Below are 18,085 nucleotides of genomic sequence, written 5' to 3' on the forward strand. Positions count from 1 at the left end.
ACAAGAGCCCACCACCACGCCTGGCTAATTTTTGTATTTTTAGTAGAGACAGGGTTTTGCCATGTTGGCCGGGCTGGTTTCGAACTCCTGACCTCAGGTGATCTGCCCTGCCTTGGCCTCCCAAAGTGCTGGGATTACAGGTGTGAGCCACCACGCCCAGCCAGGAAAATATTTTTGACTATGGACATTAATATGAATAAGCTGGCCGGCGCGGTGGCTCATCCCTGTAACCTGAGCACTCTGGGAGGCCAAGGCGGGCGGATCACCTGAGGTCAGGAGTTCGAGAGCAGCCCAGCCAACATGGTGAAACCCCGTCTCTACTAAAAATAGAAAAGTTAGCAGGACGTGGTGGCATGCACCAGTAATCCCAGCCACTCGGGAGGCTGAGGCAGGGAGAATCACTTGAACCCAGGAGGCAGAGGTTGCAGTGAGCCAAGATCATGCCATTGCACTTCAACCTGGGAGACAGAGTGAGACTCTGTCTCAAAAATAATAATAATTTTTTTAAAAAGAATAAGCCAAGAGATTGTGGAATCTTCAATTCTAAAGAATATAAATCATTTATGACTAATATAAAATCCAGTTCAAGTGGTGTAAAGTTGACTTTGCTATTAGAAAAGATGTCTCCATGATTAAAATTTATAATGAGGTGTGCTAATAGGTGAAATGACAATCCCCAGTGCATGCTACTCCGTCCACCTGTTAGCCTTCTAACAGGGTTTAAGATTAATGAAGATTTCTGGATGGAAATCTTCATGAGAGATGGTAAATCAAGATTCACTGAGATGAAATAAGGGGTTTTGTTTTTAGGTTTTGTGAGGGGTTGAGCAGAGGTCGGCATAGTCACTTGTTTGATTTGATGCACATTGGTGGAGTTTTAAATGCACAGTGTGGAAGGGAATGAGCACTTATCAGAACAGAAGGAAATGTGTGGTTAAACGGTTTCAGTTGTAACTGAAGACTATTTCCCTTGGTCCAAATAGGAGGAGAAATGGAACCTTTTGTATTTTGGTTATTTTCCAATATAAGTAGAAATTGGTTCATTGTGGTTTATTGCAGCCCTTAGCAGAAATGATTGGGTTCAGTAGTGAAGGGGAATGACACAAATATGTACCAGGAAAGCATAAATTTTTATTTATTTTTTATTTTTTTGAGACAGAGTCTTGCTCAGTCTACCAGGCTAGAGTGCAGTGGTGCGACCTCAGCTCACTGCAACCTCTGCCTCCCAGGTTCAAGCGATTATCCTGCATCAGCCTCCTGAGTAGCTGAGACTACAGGCACACACACCCACGCCCAGTTAATTTTTGTTATTTCTTGTAGAGACAGGGTTTCATCATGTTGGCCCAGCTGATCTTGAACTCATGACCTCCTGCCTCGGCCTCCTAAAGGGCTAGGATTACAGGCATGAGCAGCTGCGGCCAGCCAGAGGGTATAAATTCTATAAGTACTATTTTAAAGGTATCTCAGAGGTAATTTTTTTTATCATGTTTATAATTATTGGCAGTCAGTTATTGTTATTAAACATCTCTAAAAACAAAAAGAATCCAAGAGTCTGAAGAGACTACTGAAATGAGTTTTAAAAAAAAGATGCTTCCAGCTTTTTCCTCAAAATGAGAAACTGTTTTACAGATTTTTATATAATTAAACAGGTAATAAATAATGCCAGATTTTAGCTCACAAAGCACTGGATTTCCCAAAGGAAATACATTTGGTGCAGGTAAATGAAAAGCCTCGTTAATAAATATATATTTGATAATCTGCAGGTTTGAAAACTCACTGAAGAATTCCCACTTCCTCTGCATTAAAAATATCTTGTTCAAGGCAGTAAATATTAGCCTATGCTGGTTTATTCAGAAACTCATGTTAAACAAGGTAGAGAAGACCTAAAATTATGTGTTTTGTTTGTTTATTTGTTTTTGAGACAGAGTCTAGCTTTGTCACCCAGGCTGGAGTGCAGTGGCACGATCTCAGTTTACTGCAACCTCTGTCTCCTGGGTTCAAGCGATTCTCCTGTCTCAGCCTCCCAAGTACCTGGGATTACAGGCACCCGCCACCACGCCCAGCTAATTTTTGTATTTTTAGTAGAGACGGGGTTTCACTTTGTTGTCCAGGCTGGTCTCGAACTTCTGATCTTGTGATCCACCCGCCTCAGCCTCCCAAAGTGCTGGGATTACAAGCGTGAGCCACCGTGCCCGGCCCTAAAATTATGTTTTTAAAAGTAACTATTAGGTTAGTGTGGTATTAGGAGTGGGAAGATTGTAGAAACTGTAATAAATTTCTCTTATATTGTTTATCTCTATCACAATAAAATATTCACCTCAGGATGATAGAATTAACACCGTCCTTTATGGGTGGATAGTTACTCTTGGAAACAGTTGTATTTTGAGCCAATATGAGAATTAATTTGGTGATCAAAAATGATCTAAATTTGGGTATGATGTATACCTAAAGCAATTTTTATTCTAGAGTTATTTATTTACTTGAAAAAGAATGGTGCAGAAATGGGTTTTTGTTTTTTGTTGTTGTTTTTTATTGTTGTTGTTGTTGTTTCAGAAGAAAAGTTAATAAAAGCGTAAAACAGAAGTTTTCTTTTTTCTCTCTCTCTTTTTTTTTGTTTGAGACAGGTCTCACTCTGTCACCCAGGCTGGAGTGCAGTGGCACTATCTCGGCTCACTGCAATCTCTGCCTCCCGAGTTCAAGTGATTCTCTTGCCTCAGCCTCCTGAGTTGCTGGAATTATAGCTGTGCGCTACCATGCCTGGCTAATTTTTGTTATGTTCAGTAGAGATGGGGTTTTGCCATGTTGGCCAGGCTGGTCTGAAACTCCTGACTTCAAGTGATCCGCCCAACTTGGCCTCCCAAAGTGCCGGGATTACAGGCATCAGCCACCGCGCCTAGCCAGGATGTAGGAGTTTTCTCATAAAGCTGAAGGTTCACCAGATGAGAGATACTTTTGGTTTCAGGAATCTTGAAGATCTTTTTAAAATTTATTGGTACTTTTTTAAACCGCAGTGCATAAAGTAATACGTGAACATATTTAATTTGTCAGTGACTTGAGATGTTACCATATCCTAGGATACTTATTTTCGATACTTCTCTAATGTGTAAGTAGATATACTTGTTGGATGTGATACAGTACGAAGCCTGGCTAATTTTCTCATCTAAAGGTATTATGTGTAAGGAATAAACACATTTCCATTTATTAAGAATTCAAGATGCTTGGTTAAGTTTATTCATTTTTTTATTTTTATTTTTTTACTTTTTAGAGGTGAGGTCTCTCTGTGTTGCCCAGGCAGGTCTTGAACTCCTGGCCTCAAATGATCCTCACACCTTGGCCTCCCAAAGTACTGGGATAACAGGCATTAGCCACTGGTGCCTAGCCTTTTTGTCTTAGTTGATTTTGTTATAGTATTTAAGAATTTCAACAGGGAGTTGAAATAAGTAGATTTTGGGTTAACTTACCAGTTTCTAGATAAATAATTGATACATGTAGTCAAACCCTGTGACCTTAAAACTTTTCTACTATATTTAAAAGACTGATTCACCTTACTGTTGCCTACTGGGAAAAGTAAAAAATAAATAAATAAAAGACTGTGAAATAGCTTGAATTAAATTTCATAAGTCCCATATAAAGGATAGCAGTGTTTTGTTCCGAATTATTTATGGACACCTAAAGATAACCACATACTACTTAATGTGATATAATAGTAAATATTATACCAGTTAAAGTTCTTTGGTTAAAAGCAGTAGAAATCAACTCTGGCTAACAAGACAAAAAAATAAAAAGAAAAAAAGATTAATTATCAGGAATCTGTGAGATAGCTTATAAAACTGAGGGGAGTATCAACAGCCTGATCCTGCATGGCTCCAGGAACCCACGTTGAGGGAAGCAGTGCATGCTCTCTTCAGAGGGTGGTGGCTTCCAATTGTTTTCCATCTTTCTACCCAACATTCAAAAATCAAAGTGTCTGGCCGGGCATGGTAGCACACGCCTGTAATCCTAGCACTTTTGGAGGCAAAGGCTGGCAGATTGCCTGAGCTCAGAAGTTCAGCACCAGCCTGGGCAACATGGTGAAACCCCATCTCTACTAAAAATACAAAAAAAAAAAAAAAAAAAAAATTAGCCAGGCATGATGGTGAGCGCCTGTAATCCCAGCTACTGGGGAGTCCGAGGTGGGAGAATTGCTTGAACCCGGGAGGCAGAGGTTGCAGTGAGCTGAGATTGTGCCACTGCATTCCAGCCTGGGGAGCACAGCGAAACTCCATCTCAATCAATCAGTCAATCATAATTTTATTCATCTTTTCTACAGAGTTTATATAAGTAAGTTTAATCTTTTTATTTTCATGTGTCTGATGGTTTTCAATTATTTTCATCCTTTTCTGTGTCTTAGGTATATTTGAAGGCTCCCATGATTCTGAATGGAGTCTGTGTTATCTGGAAAGGCTGGATTGATCTCCAAAGACTGGATGGTATGGGCTGTCTGGAGTTTGATGAGGAGCGAGCCCAGGTAGGGTGACATCAGGCTTTATTGAGCATGGTCCCTTTAGTCCCTAATCTTGCCTTTGCCTGGGGACCTATTTTACCCAATTTTTAAGAGTAAGTGTAGAAAGTATTGTGTTGAAGCAATATTGAGGAATCCTGAAAATGTTGAGACTCAAATTCTGATCCTGATTTTGGGAAAGTTTTTTCTTCAGCAGTTCTAAATTTCATGGGTTATTCGTATCTGCTCAGTGGGTGCTTCAAAGTCCAGTAAGTAGCTCTTTAAAATATTTATTCTTGATATTTAGAACACTATGAATAGGGAAAAAAGAAAAAACAGTTCAAAATAAAATGTAGGAGCCGTGCTTTTGGAATGCTTGAGTGAGGAGCTCAACAAGTCCTCTCCCAAGAAAGCAATGATAAAACTTGACAAAAATTGTTTTTAAAAAAAAAAAAAAAGCTGGACGTGGTGGCTCACACCTGTAATCCCAGCACTTTGGGAGGCTGAGGCAGACGGATCACCTGAGACTTGAGGTCAGGATTTCGAGACCAGCCTGGCCATCATGATGAAACCCCATCTCTACTAAAAATATAAAAATTAGCCAGGCATGGTGGCGCACACCTGTAATCCCAGCTACTTGGGAAGTTGAGGCACGAGAATCGCTCGAACCCAGGAGGCAGAGATTGCGGTGAGCCGAGATCGCGCTACTGCACTCCAGGCTGGGCAACAGAACAAAACTCTGTCTCAAAAACAACAACAACAACAACAAACAACACCCATTTAAGGCCTCATGGAAGCTATTGAATCTCAGTAAGATCAGTGACAGTCTGTGTCATTTTAGTCAGGAGCTGCTCCTATTCCCCAGCTCTGTGGTCCCTCAGGTTCTTCCCTGGGCGGGCAGGGTAAGCCATGAGCACTGGTAGATCTGTTGTCCTGTCAAAGAGAGCTGACTTTATTAAAAGCAGGGCTTGGGGAAAAAAAAATCCATGCCCAGGCATATTGTTTAAAATGATAGAGGTCTCATTTGCTAACAGTCTGGCAAAGCTAGTGTTGCAGAAAGCAACAAAATGGCGGACCAGCCAGAAATTTATCAGGGAGATTCAGGGAAAGTGATAGGTAAAGTAGACCCTACTAAGATTACACTCATGTCATCCAGAAAGCTGTGTGCATGTACAAGGCTACACCTGCTCTCTTGAAGAGAACACAGAAGGCCCTTGCATGCTACTTTTCCCTGGATGAACACAAGGTAGACTGGCAAACTCCCTGAACTTTGAAAGCATTTCCCTAAGCTACACACAAGTCCAGTGGCAAAAGATGGAAGTCTGCTGACTCAAGATGTTTGGGTAAAAACTCTGACCAGTCATTGGCTGACGGCTGAACTATGCTGATCCAGGAACAACCCCCCAGAAAGCAAGACTTAAAAAGACAGCTGTGCGCAGTGGCTCATGCTTATAATCCCAGCATTTGGGGAGGCCAAGATGGCAGGATCACATGAGCCCAAGAGTTAAAGACCAGCCTGGGCAACATGGTGAGACTCCATCTCCACAAATAATTTTAAAAATTAACCAGGTGTGGTGGCATGTGTCTGTTAGTCCTAGCTACTTAGGAGGCTGAGGTGGAAGGATTGCTTGAGTCCAGGAGCTCAAGGCTGCAGTGAACTATGATCATGCCAGTGCACTGCAGCCTGGGCAACAGAGTGAGATCCTTTCTCTAAAAAGAAAAAAAAAGAAAAACTGAGCAGTGACATCAGAGGCTGTGCGCTGCTGAGGAAAACAGACTCCTCAGAATTAGTCCAGGCGAGTCACTAAACAAACAAACATCAACAACAAGCTGAAAGCAAGGATCAGAAGTCAGAGTTGCTACAGTATATTATCTAAACTGTCTAGTTTTCAGCAAAAAGTTATGAGACATGCAACTATGAAAATGCAACTTATACAAAGGTGAAAAAGCAAGCAATATAAACTGTCTTTGAGGGGGCCCAAGTGTTGGTTCTTAGTGAGAAAGACTTCAAAGTAGTTTTTATAAATATACTGAAAGAACTAAAGGAAAATTCTTTCCTTTTAATGTTAAAGGAAATTATGATGGCAGTGACTAATCAAGTAGAGTATATTAATAAAGGGATCTAAATTATTAAAAGAATCAAATAGAAATTCTGGAGTTGAGGCTGGCCGTGGTTGGCTCACGCCTATAATCCCAGCACTTTGAGAGGCCAAGGCGGGCAGATCACCTGAGGTCAGGAATTCAAGACCAGCCTGGCTAACATGGTGAAACCCCATCTCTACTAAAAATACAAAATCAGCCAGGCATGGTGGCGCATGCCTGTAATCCCACCTACTCAGGAGGCTGAGGCTCAAGAATCACTTGAACCCGGGAGGTGGAGATTGCAGTGAGCCGAGATTGCACCATTGCACTCCAGCCTGGGCAACAAGAGCGAAACTCCGTCTCAAAAAAAACGCCAAGTGTTGTGGCATATGCCTGCCATCCCAACTTCTCAGGAGGCTGAGTTAGGAGAATAGCTTGGACCCAGGAGGCAGAGGTTGCAGCAAGCCAAGATCGCATCACTGCACTCCAGCCTGGGCGACAGAGCAAGACTTCATCTCAAAAAAAAAAAGAAATTCTGGAGTTGGAAAGTACAGTAGTAACAAAAAGTTCACAGACTAAATGGTAGATAAGAGCTGACATATGAACAAGAAAAATTAACAGAGTCTTGGGGACCTGTGGGACACCAGCACACATATTAACATAAATGTAATGAAAGTTTCAGGAAAGGAAAGAAAGAGGTTGAAGATACATTTTAAGAAGTAGTAGCCAAAAACTCTCACGTTTGATGAAAAATATTAATCCACATTGTCCAAGAAGCTCAGTGGACACTAAGTAGGATAAACACAAAGAAATCCATACCTAGTCACATTATAAACTGTTGAGAGACAAGGAATCATGAAAGCAGCAAGAAAGGATTCCTCACACGCGAAGGAACCACGGTAAGATTAACAGCTGACTTCTCTTGAAATCATAGAGGCTAGAAAGTTGTGGGATGACATATTAAAAGCACCAAAAGAAAATGTAAAAGCAGATTGGGTGCAGTGGCTCACACCTGTAATCCCAGCACTTTGGGAGACCGAAGTGGGAGGATCACTTGAGCCCAGGAGTTTGAGGCTGCAGTGAGCTGTGATCGCACCACTGCACTCAAGCCTAAGTGACAGAGTGAGTCCCTGTCTCTTTAAAAACAAAGAAAATGTAAAAGCACCTGATTATTAGCAGGTATTAATGTCTTTTAATTGTTTGCTTGATATTAACCTTCTTAATAAAGTTAAAATAATAACAGGAACATAAAGAAACTCTTTGTTGTTTCTTTGTTGTATCTTCCCATATAGTTCTTTATATATGGAAATGTAAGAATTTTCTTTAAAGGGGATCAAAAAATTAAAACTTTCTAGTGAAAAGCTTAGGATTCAAAGTTAAAAGTCTTAAGAAAGAATCCTTGGTCTGGCCCAGGCCATCCCAGTGGCACATGCCTGTAGTCCTAGCTACTTGGGAGGCTGAAGCAGGAGGATCCCTTGATCCCAGGAGTTCCAGCCCAGCCTAGGCAACATAATGAGACCTTCATCTCTAAACATAAAAATAAAGAAAGAATCCATGCACTACCCTGATTTCCACAATGCTAATGAATTTCCAATTCTTTCAGAAAAATAATAAACAACCAGCAATCTAGAAGTCTATTTTCTGTTAAGAAGTGATAAAGCAGACTTTATTTATATAAGGAAAATTCAGATTGGATTGACTTTTAAAAAACTAAAGTATTTTGACAGGGTGCAGTGGCTCACGCTTGTAATTCCAGCACTTGGAAAGGCAGAGATGGGAGTATTGCTTGGTCCCAGGAGTTTGAGACCAACCTGGGCAATGTGGCAAAACCCTGTCTCTACCAAAAAAAAAAAAAAAAAATTAGCCAGCTGTGGTGGTGTGCACCTGTAGTCCCAGCTACTCAGGAAGCTGAGGTGGGATGATTGCTTGAACCCAGGAGGCTGAGATTGCAATGAGCCGAGATCACACCACTGCACTCCAGCCTGGGTGACAGAGCAAGACAAGACCCTGTCTCAAAAACAAACAACAAAAACTAAAGTATTTTATTAAGATAATAGGTTAACATTTTTAACATTTTTTATACTTGGAGTTTTCCAAGCCTTATTTCCATAGTCCCCAAATTGAACTATATCACTACAAATTAAGTGCCATCTGTTGTGATAGTTTACTACTATCACAATGGAGTTACATAACTCTTAACGATAATAGGAGTTATACAGTGTATAGTAAAAAAAATTCAGAGCAGGTGACTCCAACTATTTAGGCAGCAATCAGTACTTCCCTGTAGCTCCCCTTGTCCCCATCTGCAAGATAATATAAGTAAAGAGGCAATGAAATGTAGATGCTAGGGGCAGGAGTTCATAGTCGTATAATGTGAATCCTGGCCCCACTACTTATCGGCTCTTATGAACTGAATGTTTGTTTACCCCATCCCCAAATTGATATGTTGAAGCCCTACTCCCGTTGTTACTGTACTTGAAGATAGGGCATTTATGGAGGTAATTAAGGTTAGATAAAGGCATAAGAGTGGGGCTCTGATCCAGTAGGGTTAGTGTCCTTATGAGAAGAGACAGGAGAGAGCTCTCTGTCTCTCTCTCTGCCGTATGAGGACACAGTGAGAAGATGGATGTCTGCATGCCAGAAAGAGGTTCCTCACGGGGAACCAAATTGACTGGCACATTGATCTGGGATTGCTAGTCTCCAGAAATGTGAGAAAATAAATTTCTGTTGTTTAAGCCACTCCATTTATGGTATTTTAGTATGGCATCCTCAGATGACTAAAACACTAGCTGTGTGATGCTGGCAAGTTATTAAATCTCTCCAGGCCTCAGATTTCTCCTTCCTAAGATGGGATAATGCTGCCCACAAGATTGTGGGCAGTTGAATGGGATAGCATATGTAAAGGGCTGTGCCTAGCACAGTATCTAGTGTGCAGTACAGTTCCTAAACGAAAACTCTTGTTTGTTACTGCTTGTACTTTAGCATTTTATACTTAGGGTTTCCACTCTTCTCCAGATGTCTGTCTTGTGAAGTAGTGTGTAAAATCACAAAGCATGGATTTCAGCCCTCTTTCACTGGGCTGGAATAGGCCCCATCTCTAGCGAGTGAGCCTGGTGGCAGCCTCACTTCCATGGCCCAACACAGCTTTGTTTCTCTCTGCTGATCACACAGGCAGAAATAACTCTTCTGAATTAACCAAAAAACAGTTTTTTGAAAAGTTAAAGTTCATGGTTAATGTTATATCATTCATAATGTAATATAATTTGATATAGGATGAGAGTGACCATATTACTTATTGTCACTGTATTATTCTTAAAAGTATAAGGTCATGTTTAACTGAAATTATATAACATTTTGACCCACAAATTGATTTTATTATATTGCTAGCCCTAGAAAAATTGTTTCATTCAAAAAACATTTTTAAAAATACGTTTTTAAATAAAATAACGTGCACATTACAGCAAAATAAAAGATATCTTTATGCTAATCTTCTGAACATTAAGATTAATAAGCAGAATACTTAGTCTTGATATTTATTCATGCACTTTATTAGTCCCTTATTTATATCTGTATCTAATATTTTTCTGAAGAATATATAGATTTTTCAATATGGTCTTGTTTTTCTTTTTTTTTCTTTTTTTTTTTTCAGACAGAGTCTTGCTCTGTCACCCCGGCTGGAGTGCAATGGCACAATCTGGGCTCACCTCAACCTCCGCCTCCTGGGTTCAAGCGATTCTCCTGCCTCAGCCTCCTGAGTAGCTGGGGTTACAGGCCTGTGCCACCATGCCCAGCTAATTTTGTATTTTTAGTGGAGACGGGGTTTCTCCATGTTGGTCAGGCTGGTCTTCAACTCCTGACCTCAGGTGATCTGCCCGCCTCAGCCTCCCAAAGTGCTGGGATTACAGGCGTGAGCCACCATGCCCGGCCTCTTTTTTCTTTTTTTTTTAGCGACAGAGTCTTGCTCTGTTGCTCAGGCCAGAGTGCAGTGGTACAATGACAGCTCACTACAGCCTCAAGCTCCTGCCGTGCTTGGCTGATTTTTTTTATCTTTTGTAGAGATGAGGTCTTACCATGTTGGCCAGGCTGGTCTTGAATTGCTGGCTTCAAACGATCCTCCTGCCACAGCCTCCCAAAGCACTAGGATTATAGGCATGAGCCACTGCATCTAGCCCCTTACTTTTATTTTCTTCATAAAAGTGCTCACAATATGCTTCAGAGTTGCATATTATAATTAGTAAATTTGGAACAGCTGACATCTTCAATTGAGTGTCTGTAAACTACGTAAAAAATTGACAAAATACTCTCTAACAAATGCTGAAGTATCTGGTAAACTAAGAGCTAAATGGAAGAGAGTCAATTCCATTTTTGAAAGATTAAATTGTATAACTATTTCAGCTGAAATATTTTCACAGGTATTGTCTCTGCTTTTGTCCAGAGTGCCCTTCTTTGACAAGTTTGGTATAAGACAATACCTGTCGAAGCTGTCTCTATTTATGATTCTATCTCTATTTATGATTCTTCTGAAAATTTTGCCAAGTTCAGTTACTTCAGAATCAAATCATTTCCAGTTAAAAATGGAATTCCATCCAAGATTCTTTTCCCAAAAAGAAACAGAAGACATGTGACCAGATGCAGTGGCTCATACTTGTAATCCCTGCACTCTTGAGAGGCCGAGACAGGTGGATCACTTGAGGTCAGGAGTTCGAGACCAGCCTGGCCAACATGGTGAAACTCCGTCTCTACTGAAAATTCAAAAATTAGCCATGGTGGTGCGTGCCTGTGGTTCTAGCTACTCAGGAGGCTGAGGCAGGAGAATTACTTAAACCCAGGAGGTGGAGGTTGCAGTGAGCCGAGATCATGCCATTGCACTCCAGCCTGGGCAGCAGAGTGAGACTCCATCTCAAAAAAACACGAGGCCGGGCGCAGTGGCTTATGCCTGTAATCCCAGCACTTTGGAAAGCTGAGGCGGGCAAATCACCTGAGGTAAGGAGTTCGAGACCAGCCTGGCCAACATGGTGAAACCCGTCTCAACCAAAACTACAAAAATTAGCTGGGCATAGTGGAGGGCACCTGTAGTCCCAGTTACTTGGGAAGCTGAGGCATGAGAATGGCATGAACCCAGGAGGCGGAGCTTGCAGTGAGCCAAGATGGTGCCACTGCACTCCAAGCCTGGGCAACAGAGCGAGACTCCATCTCAAAAAAAACAAAAAACAAAAAACACCAAACTGTTATTTGCAGAAGATGCATGTACTTAGAAAATCTAAGATAATTTACACACTATTAAGAAAACTAACACATGAATTTCACAGGGCATTAGATGTAATACAAGGTCAGTACACCATCAGTTACATTTCTATATACCAGCAATAAACAAAGACAAAGGTGACACTGCAGTGCAGACAAGGGTGGGGGGCAAGGGGTAGGTCTCTTCAGTAAATGGCGCTGGGACAATAAAACATTTCTGTGAGGGGAAAATATATCAGAGCCCCTTATACCATTCACAAAAATCAATTTCAGATGGATAGCAGTTTATAAAATGTAAAACAGTAAAGCTTTTTTTTTTTTTTTTTTTGAGACAGAGTCTAGCTCTGTCACCAGGCTGGAGTGCAGTGGCGTGATCTCAGCTCACTGTAACCTCTGCCTCCCGGGTTCAAGTGATTCTCCTGCCTCAGCCTCCCAAGTAGCTGGGACTACAGGCACGTGCCATCATACCCTGCTAATTTTTGTATTTTTAGTAGAGACGAGGTTTCACCATGTTGGCCAGGCTGGTCTCGATCTCTTGACCTCATGATCCACCCGCTTCGGCCTCCCAAAGTGCTGGGATTACAGGCATGAGCCACTGCGCCCGGCCGAAACAGTAAAGCTTTTTAAAGGAAAATGAGAAGATCATTTTGTGACCTTGGAGTAGGCAAAAACTTGAACAGGACACAAAAGATGCTAAACTGTAAGTAAATGGATAAATAACGAATTATGGTAAAACCAAGAACTGTTTATCAAAAGACAGCATTAAGAGAATGTAAAGGCAACCTGAACAGTGGTGGAAAATGTTTCTGGCAAAGGACTTACATAAAATATGTAGAGGCCAGGCGCAGTGGCTCATGCTTGTAATCCCAACACTTTGGGTGGCCAAGGTGGGCAGATCGCTTGAGGCCAGGAGTTGGAGACCAGCCTGGCCAATATGGCAAAACCCCATCTCTACTAAAAAATACAAAAATTAGCCAGGTATGGTGGCACACACCTATAATCCCAGCTACTCAGGAGGCTGAGGCAGGAGAATCCCATGAACCTGGGAGGCAGAGGTTTCAGTGAGCCGAGATCACGTCACTGCACTCCAGCCTGGGCAACAGAGCGAGAGTCTATCTCAAAAAAAATACATATATGTGTGTGTGTGTGTGTGCACATGAGTGTATGTGTGTGTGTATTATAAAGAACTCTTACATTTCAGTGAGAAAATATTTTCATTGAAAGGAAACACAGACAACCTAAAAGAAATTGGTGAAAGACATTTAACAGGCAGTTCACAAACAGGCTATGCAAATGAAAAGGATTCAGCTTTCTTGGATCATCAGAAAAATAATTATTAAAACTACAGTACTACCACACAGTCATCAGAATGGTTCAAATGAAGAAGACAGTACCAAACATTGACAAGAATGTAGAGCAGCAGTTGGTGTGTTGGTTATGTAAGATTGGCACAACATTTGGAAAACTGGCTGTAAATATGCAAGCTGCGCATGCATATATGTGCATATATATATATACACACACACACACACTATGATCTAGCAGTTCTACTCCAAGGCATGATGGCAACAGGAGTGAATATGCATATTCATCACAAAATATGTGCTAGGACATTTATAACTATTATTAGTAATAGCTAGAAATTGTAAACTGCGCAAATGGCCATTAACAGTGAAATTTATAAAGTGCGTGGTCGCACAAATACACTGAGAATGAAAAGCTACAACTAACACCAATATGTGTGAGTTCCTCCAAAATATTGAGGGTACAGAACAGGCCAGTTATGGTGCCTCACCCTTGTAATCCCAGCGCTTTGGGAGGCCAAGGCAGGAGGGTTGTTTCAGGCCAGGAGTTGAAGAGCCTGAAATTTAAAAATTTCAAAAAATTTTAAAAATTAACTGGGTACAGTGGCTCATGCCTGTAATCCCAGCACTTTGGGAGGCCAAGGTGGGCAGATCACAAGGTCAGGAGTTCGAGACCAGCTTGGCCAGTATGGTGAAACCCCGTATCAACTAAAAATACAAAAATTAGCTAGGTATGGTGGGGGGTTCCTGTAGTCCAAGCTGCTCGGGAGGCTGAGGCAGGAGAATCGCTTGGACCCGGGAGGCAGAGGTTGCAGTGAGCTGAGATCGCGCCACTGCACTCCAGCCTGAGTGACAGAGCTAGACTTCATCTCAAAAAAATTTAAAAAATTAGCCAGGCATGGTGGCATGCACTTGTAGTCCTAGTTACTTGGGAGGTTGAGGTAGGTCGATCACTTGAGCCCAGGTGGTCAAGGCTGCAGTGAGCCATGATTGCTCTATTGCACTTCAGCCTGGGCAACAGACTGCCTCAAAAAAATAAATAATTTAAAGAACATCACATGTTATATGAATCGATTTATGTAAAAGTACAAAATCAGGTAAAACCAATACATGTTTTTCCCCCCATTTATTTCTTTTTATAGAAAGTGAAAAAGAGGCAAAATTAAGCAAAATGCCTCTTGGTAATAAATAATAGGAAAGCAGTAAGTAGTATTCACAAAATTATGGATAGTGGTCACCTCTAGGAACAGGAGGGAAACAGGGTAGAGCAGCACAGAAACTGAAATGCCCAAAGTCTATTATTCATCATTAACACATGCTTTAGAAGTAAGGGTTATGGTGCCCTCTTGGGTGGAGGGGGCTAATTACTGGAATGGAGCAGGAGGCTTCCAGGATGCTGATACTGTTTTGTTTCTTCATATATCTCTAGTTATATGGGCGAGTTCAATTTGTGAAAATTTATCAAGCTGAGTTTAGGACAGTGCGGTCCTGTAGAATTAATATATAAGCCATATACTGTAATTTAAATTTTTCTAGAAAAAATAAAATTTTCTAGATGCCCATTTTAAAAGTTAGAAAAAGAAACAGGTGTGATTTTTTTACATTTTATTTAACCCAGTATACCCAAAAGTATTATTTGAACATATAACCGATATAAAAATTTATTGAGATATATTATTTTGGTAATGAGTATTTGAAATTCAGGGTATATAGTCTAGTTACATTGCTTCTCAACTCATATTAATTTTTTTTTCTTTTTTGAGACAAGGTCTCGCTATACCACAAACTCCTGGGCTCAAGTGATCATCCCACCTCAGCCTGGTACTACAGGTGTGTGCCACTGTACCCAATAGACTATTCATATTTCAAGTTTGCAGTAGTCACCTGTGGCATGTGACTGTCATATTGGACAGCATAGCCTTAAGATACGTGTACTTTTTTAATATGTGTAAAATACTGCGATAAAATATTTCAAAGGTTTTTCTATAAATGAAGATATTTCTGAGTACAGTTATAAAGGTTCAAATTTAAATTGTATTTTCATCTTTTAGTTTAAGTTTGAATGTGTTCTTTACACACTTGGTTGTTGTTTGTTTGTTTGTTTTTGAGATGGAGTCTTTTTCTGTTTCCCAGGCTGGAGTACAGTGGCACGATCTCAGCTCACTGCAACCTCCGGCTCCTGGGTTCAAACCATTCTCCTGCCTCAGCCTCCCGAATAGCTGGGATTATAGGCACCCTCTACCACGCCCAGCTAATTTTTGTATTTTTAGTAGAGACAGGGTTTCACCATGTTGGCCAGACTGGTCTCAAACTCCTGACCTCAGGTGATCTGCCACACTTGGTTTTTTAATATAATTGTCTAAAAGCTTGAAAAATATGAAGATTTTGGCACTTTACCATTGAATAATCAGAGATTTCCAACTAATTTTAAACAAAACTTTACTACAAAGACTCATTTACCAAAAGAAGGTCATTGTTATTGTAGGAACTAGGTTGGTTTTAGCATAGTTCTTGAGACTCAAGTTTTCTAAAAATCTAGTGTGTACTGTCATGAGATTATATTTTTTAATTCATCGTCAGCTTTGTCAAAATTCTGCAGTTCAGTTACTTTAACTATGGATATATAAAGATATTTGTAAGTTATATAAACTATAACTTCTAAAGGATAGAATGTTTCATTTCTTTGGATGCAGTTATAAATTATATGTGTACCACTACTAGTTCCTAGTAGATTTCTAATTCAATGAGAATGTTATTTTCTTATACAATATGTGTTCCACCAACATTTGTATTACCAATATAAGCCAATAATTTTATCTTCATTGTTGTACTTTTTAAATGACTTTGTTTTGGCAATCACAAAACAATATTTCACCTTCAGTATAATGACCTTGCAAAGTTTTATTTGATTCCATGATTGGATTAGAAAAATTGAACCATTATTGGAATTGATGAATTTTCTATTTGAAGTACTTGATGACACTGCTGTAAAATTAGTGTCTTTTTGTTTGCAAGGTTTTTCTGTTCATGAAGCAACGTATAAACAGCTTTACTTTTTACATATGCACAAAAACGTGGGTGAAATTAATTTGGAAGAGTCATTTAAGTGAAAAGTTATGTGCTACAGATTGATGTGTTAAATGTACCATTTGCAGCTGCACATACTGATTGTCTTTTATGTAAATACTGATGCTTCTTCAGCAGATTTATTTATTTTGGTTTTCATGTGATCAGTGATACCATTCTGGTCCCCACAGAGAATAGTAAATGTCGATATTTTGTGCAAATTAGATGTTCATCATCAACTTTCTTGGAAAAAAAATTGATTCTTAATTTTTTAATTAAGCATGAACTTCCAGTTTTTAAACTCTGATGCAGAAAGGTAAGTGTTACCGAACTGTAAAATATATATAGTTGTAGATTTAGACAATAAATAAAGACACAATTTAAATACAGTGAAGAGAGAATTACTACAACAAGAGTGGTCGAATATTCTGTGTATGCTCTATGACAGAACTGCTAAGCCTTTATTTTCCACATGGATTTAATTTACACCCAGCCATGTTTTATGATGACCCCACCTGGCTACGTTGTGCAGGTTGTGGTATAGACTTTGGAGTAACAGACTAGTAGTATAACAAGTGGCTGGTGGGGACGGGAGAATTGAAAACCTTATCCTACCCGAACCTGAATGGAGTTGGTTGTTCCTAGCCATTTGAGCCTACTTTGTGGGTAAGCACGTGGTTTTTATTAGCAGGTGCCCTTTATGCTGTCCTTGAAAGGGAGGTGTTAGATTGCAGCAGGAAAGGATCAGGATAATACTGGTAATTGCTGATTGTCTTTCCATTTTACCATTTGTTAAAGTGTGAACTCTGTTCACTGCACATACGTCTCACATGTCATTAGAAAATACCAAGACAAGCTGGGCATGGTGGCTCATGCCTGTGATCCCAGCACTTTGGGAGGTTGAGGCAGGAGGATCACTTGATATTGGGAGTTCAAGACCAGTCTGGGCAACAGAGCGAGACTTCATCTCTCTATAAAAAATTTAAAAATTAGCTCTGGTGGCACACACCTGTAGTCCCTGCTACTTGGGAGCCTGAAGCAGGAGAATCATTTGAGCTTGGGAGGTTGAGGCTGCAGTGAGCTGTAATCACACCACTGCACTCCAGCCTGGGCTTGAGAGCGAGACCCCTTCTCTAAAAAAGAGAGTAAAGAAAAGATCAAAACAGAAGATGGAACAAGAAAGTGAAGGCTACCAAATATCTCCTGGCTTATTTTGCTGCAAATATTAATAATGATACTTTTTATTCTTGTTTTGAAATGGAGTTTCGCTCTTGTTGCCCAGGCTGGAGTGCAATGGTGTGATCTTGGCTCACCGCAACCTCTGCCTTCAGGGGTTCAAGTGATTCTTCTGCCTCAGCCTCCCGAGTAGCTGGGATTACAGGGGCCTGCCACCATGCCTGGCTAATTTTTTATATTTGGTTTTTTAGTAGAGACGGGGTTTCACCATGTTGGCCAGGGCTGGTCTCTTCAACTCCCAAACTCAGGTGATCCACTGGCCTTGGCCTCCCAAAGTGCTTGAGCTTATAGGTGTGAGCCACCGCACCAGGCCCACAGTTTTTTCCTGTCATCGGCAGATGTGTCCCAGTTGATACCTAAGTGCATAGAAAGCCGTGGGAAATTGGAAACAGCATTCTTTTGTGGCTACCTCTGGCTTATATTATGTCCTGAGAATATAGTAGGTCCATGTTATGATGTTCAGTCAAATGTTTGAATTTTATGTATCCATAAGTGCTTGTTGAATAATAGCATTTATTGAATGCTGTCAGTATGCTTAAGCACTTTTTATGTGTTATTTAATCTTTACAACAATCTTGTTATAAAGTATTACTATGCCTTTCTTACATGTAAATTTACTGAGGCTTAGAGAAATGAAATAACATTGCCCTGGGTTATAAAGCTAGTAAGTGCA

General features: G+C 40.4%; 1 protein-coding gene across 9 annotated transcripts in view; it reads left to right on the plus strand.

The window, feature by feature from the left end:
• The window catches only part of CBFB (core-binding factor subunit beta), a 73,081-nt gene that overhangs the window by 33,256 nt on the left and 21,740 nt on the right, over window positions 1-18,085 (plus strand). For 5 of the 9 annotated variants that reach the window (XR_001710399.4, XR_010152364.1, XM_016929999.4 and 2 more), the window contains exon 4: window positions 4,391-4,507. The exons of the other annotated variants lie outside the window; for them this stretch is intronic. Coding sequence is in view for 3 of the 5 variants with exons in the window: in XM_016929999.4 (XP_016785488.1) it covers window positions 4,391-4,507 (117 nt within the window). In the remaining 2 variants the exon portion in view is untranslated. The remainder of the gene's footprint in view (window positions 1-4,390; window positions 4,508-18,085) is intronic. 9 annotated transcript variants of the gene reach the window in all.

The sequence above is a fragment of the Pan troglodytes genome, chromosome 18, assembly GCF_028858775.2.
Source record: "Pan troglodytes isolate AG18354 chromosome 18, NHGRI_mPanTro3-v2.0_pri, whole genome shotgun sequence".
NCBI classification, from domain to species: Eukaryota; Metazoa; Chordata; class Mammalia; order Primates; family Hominidae; genus Pan; species Pan troglodytes.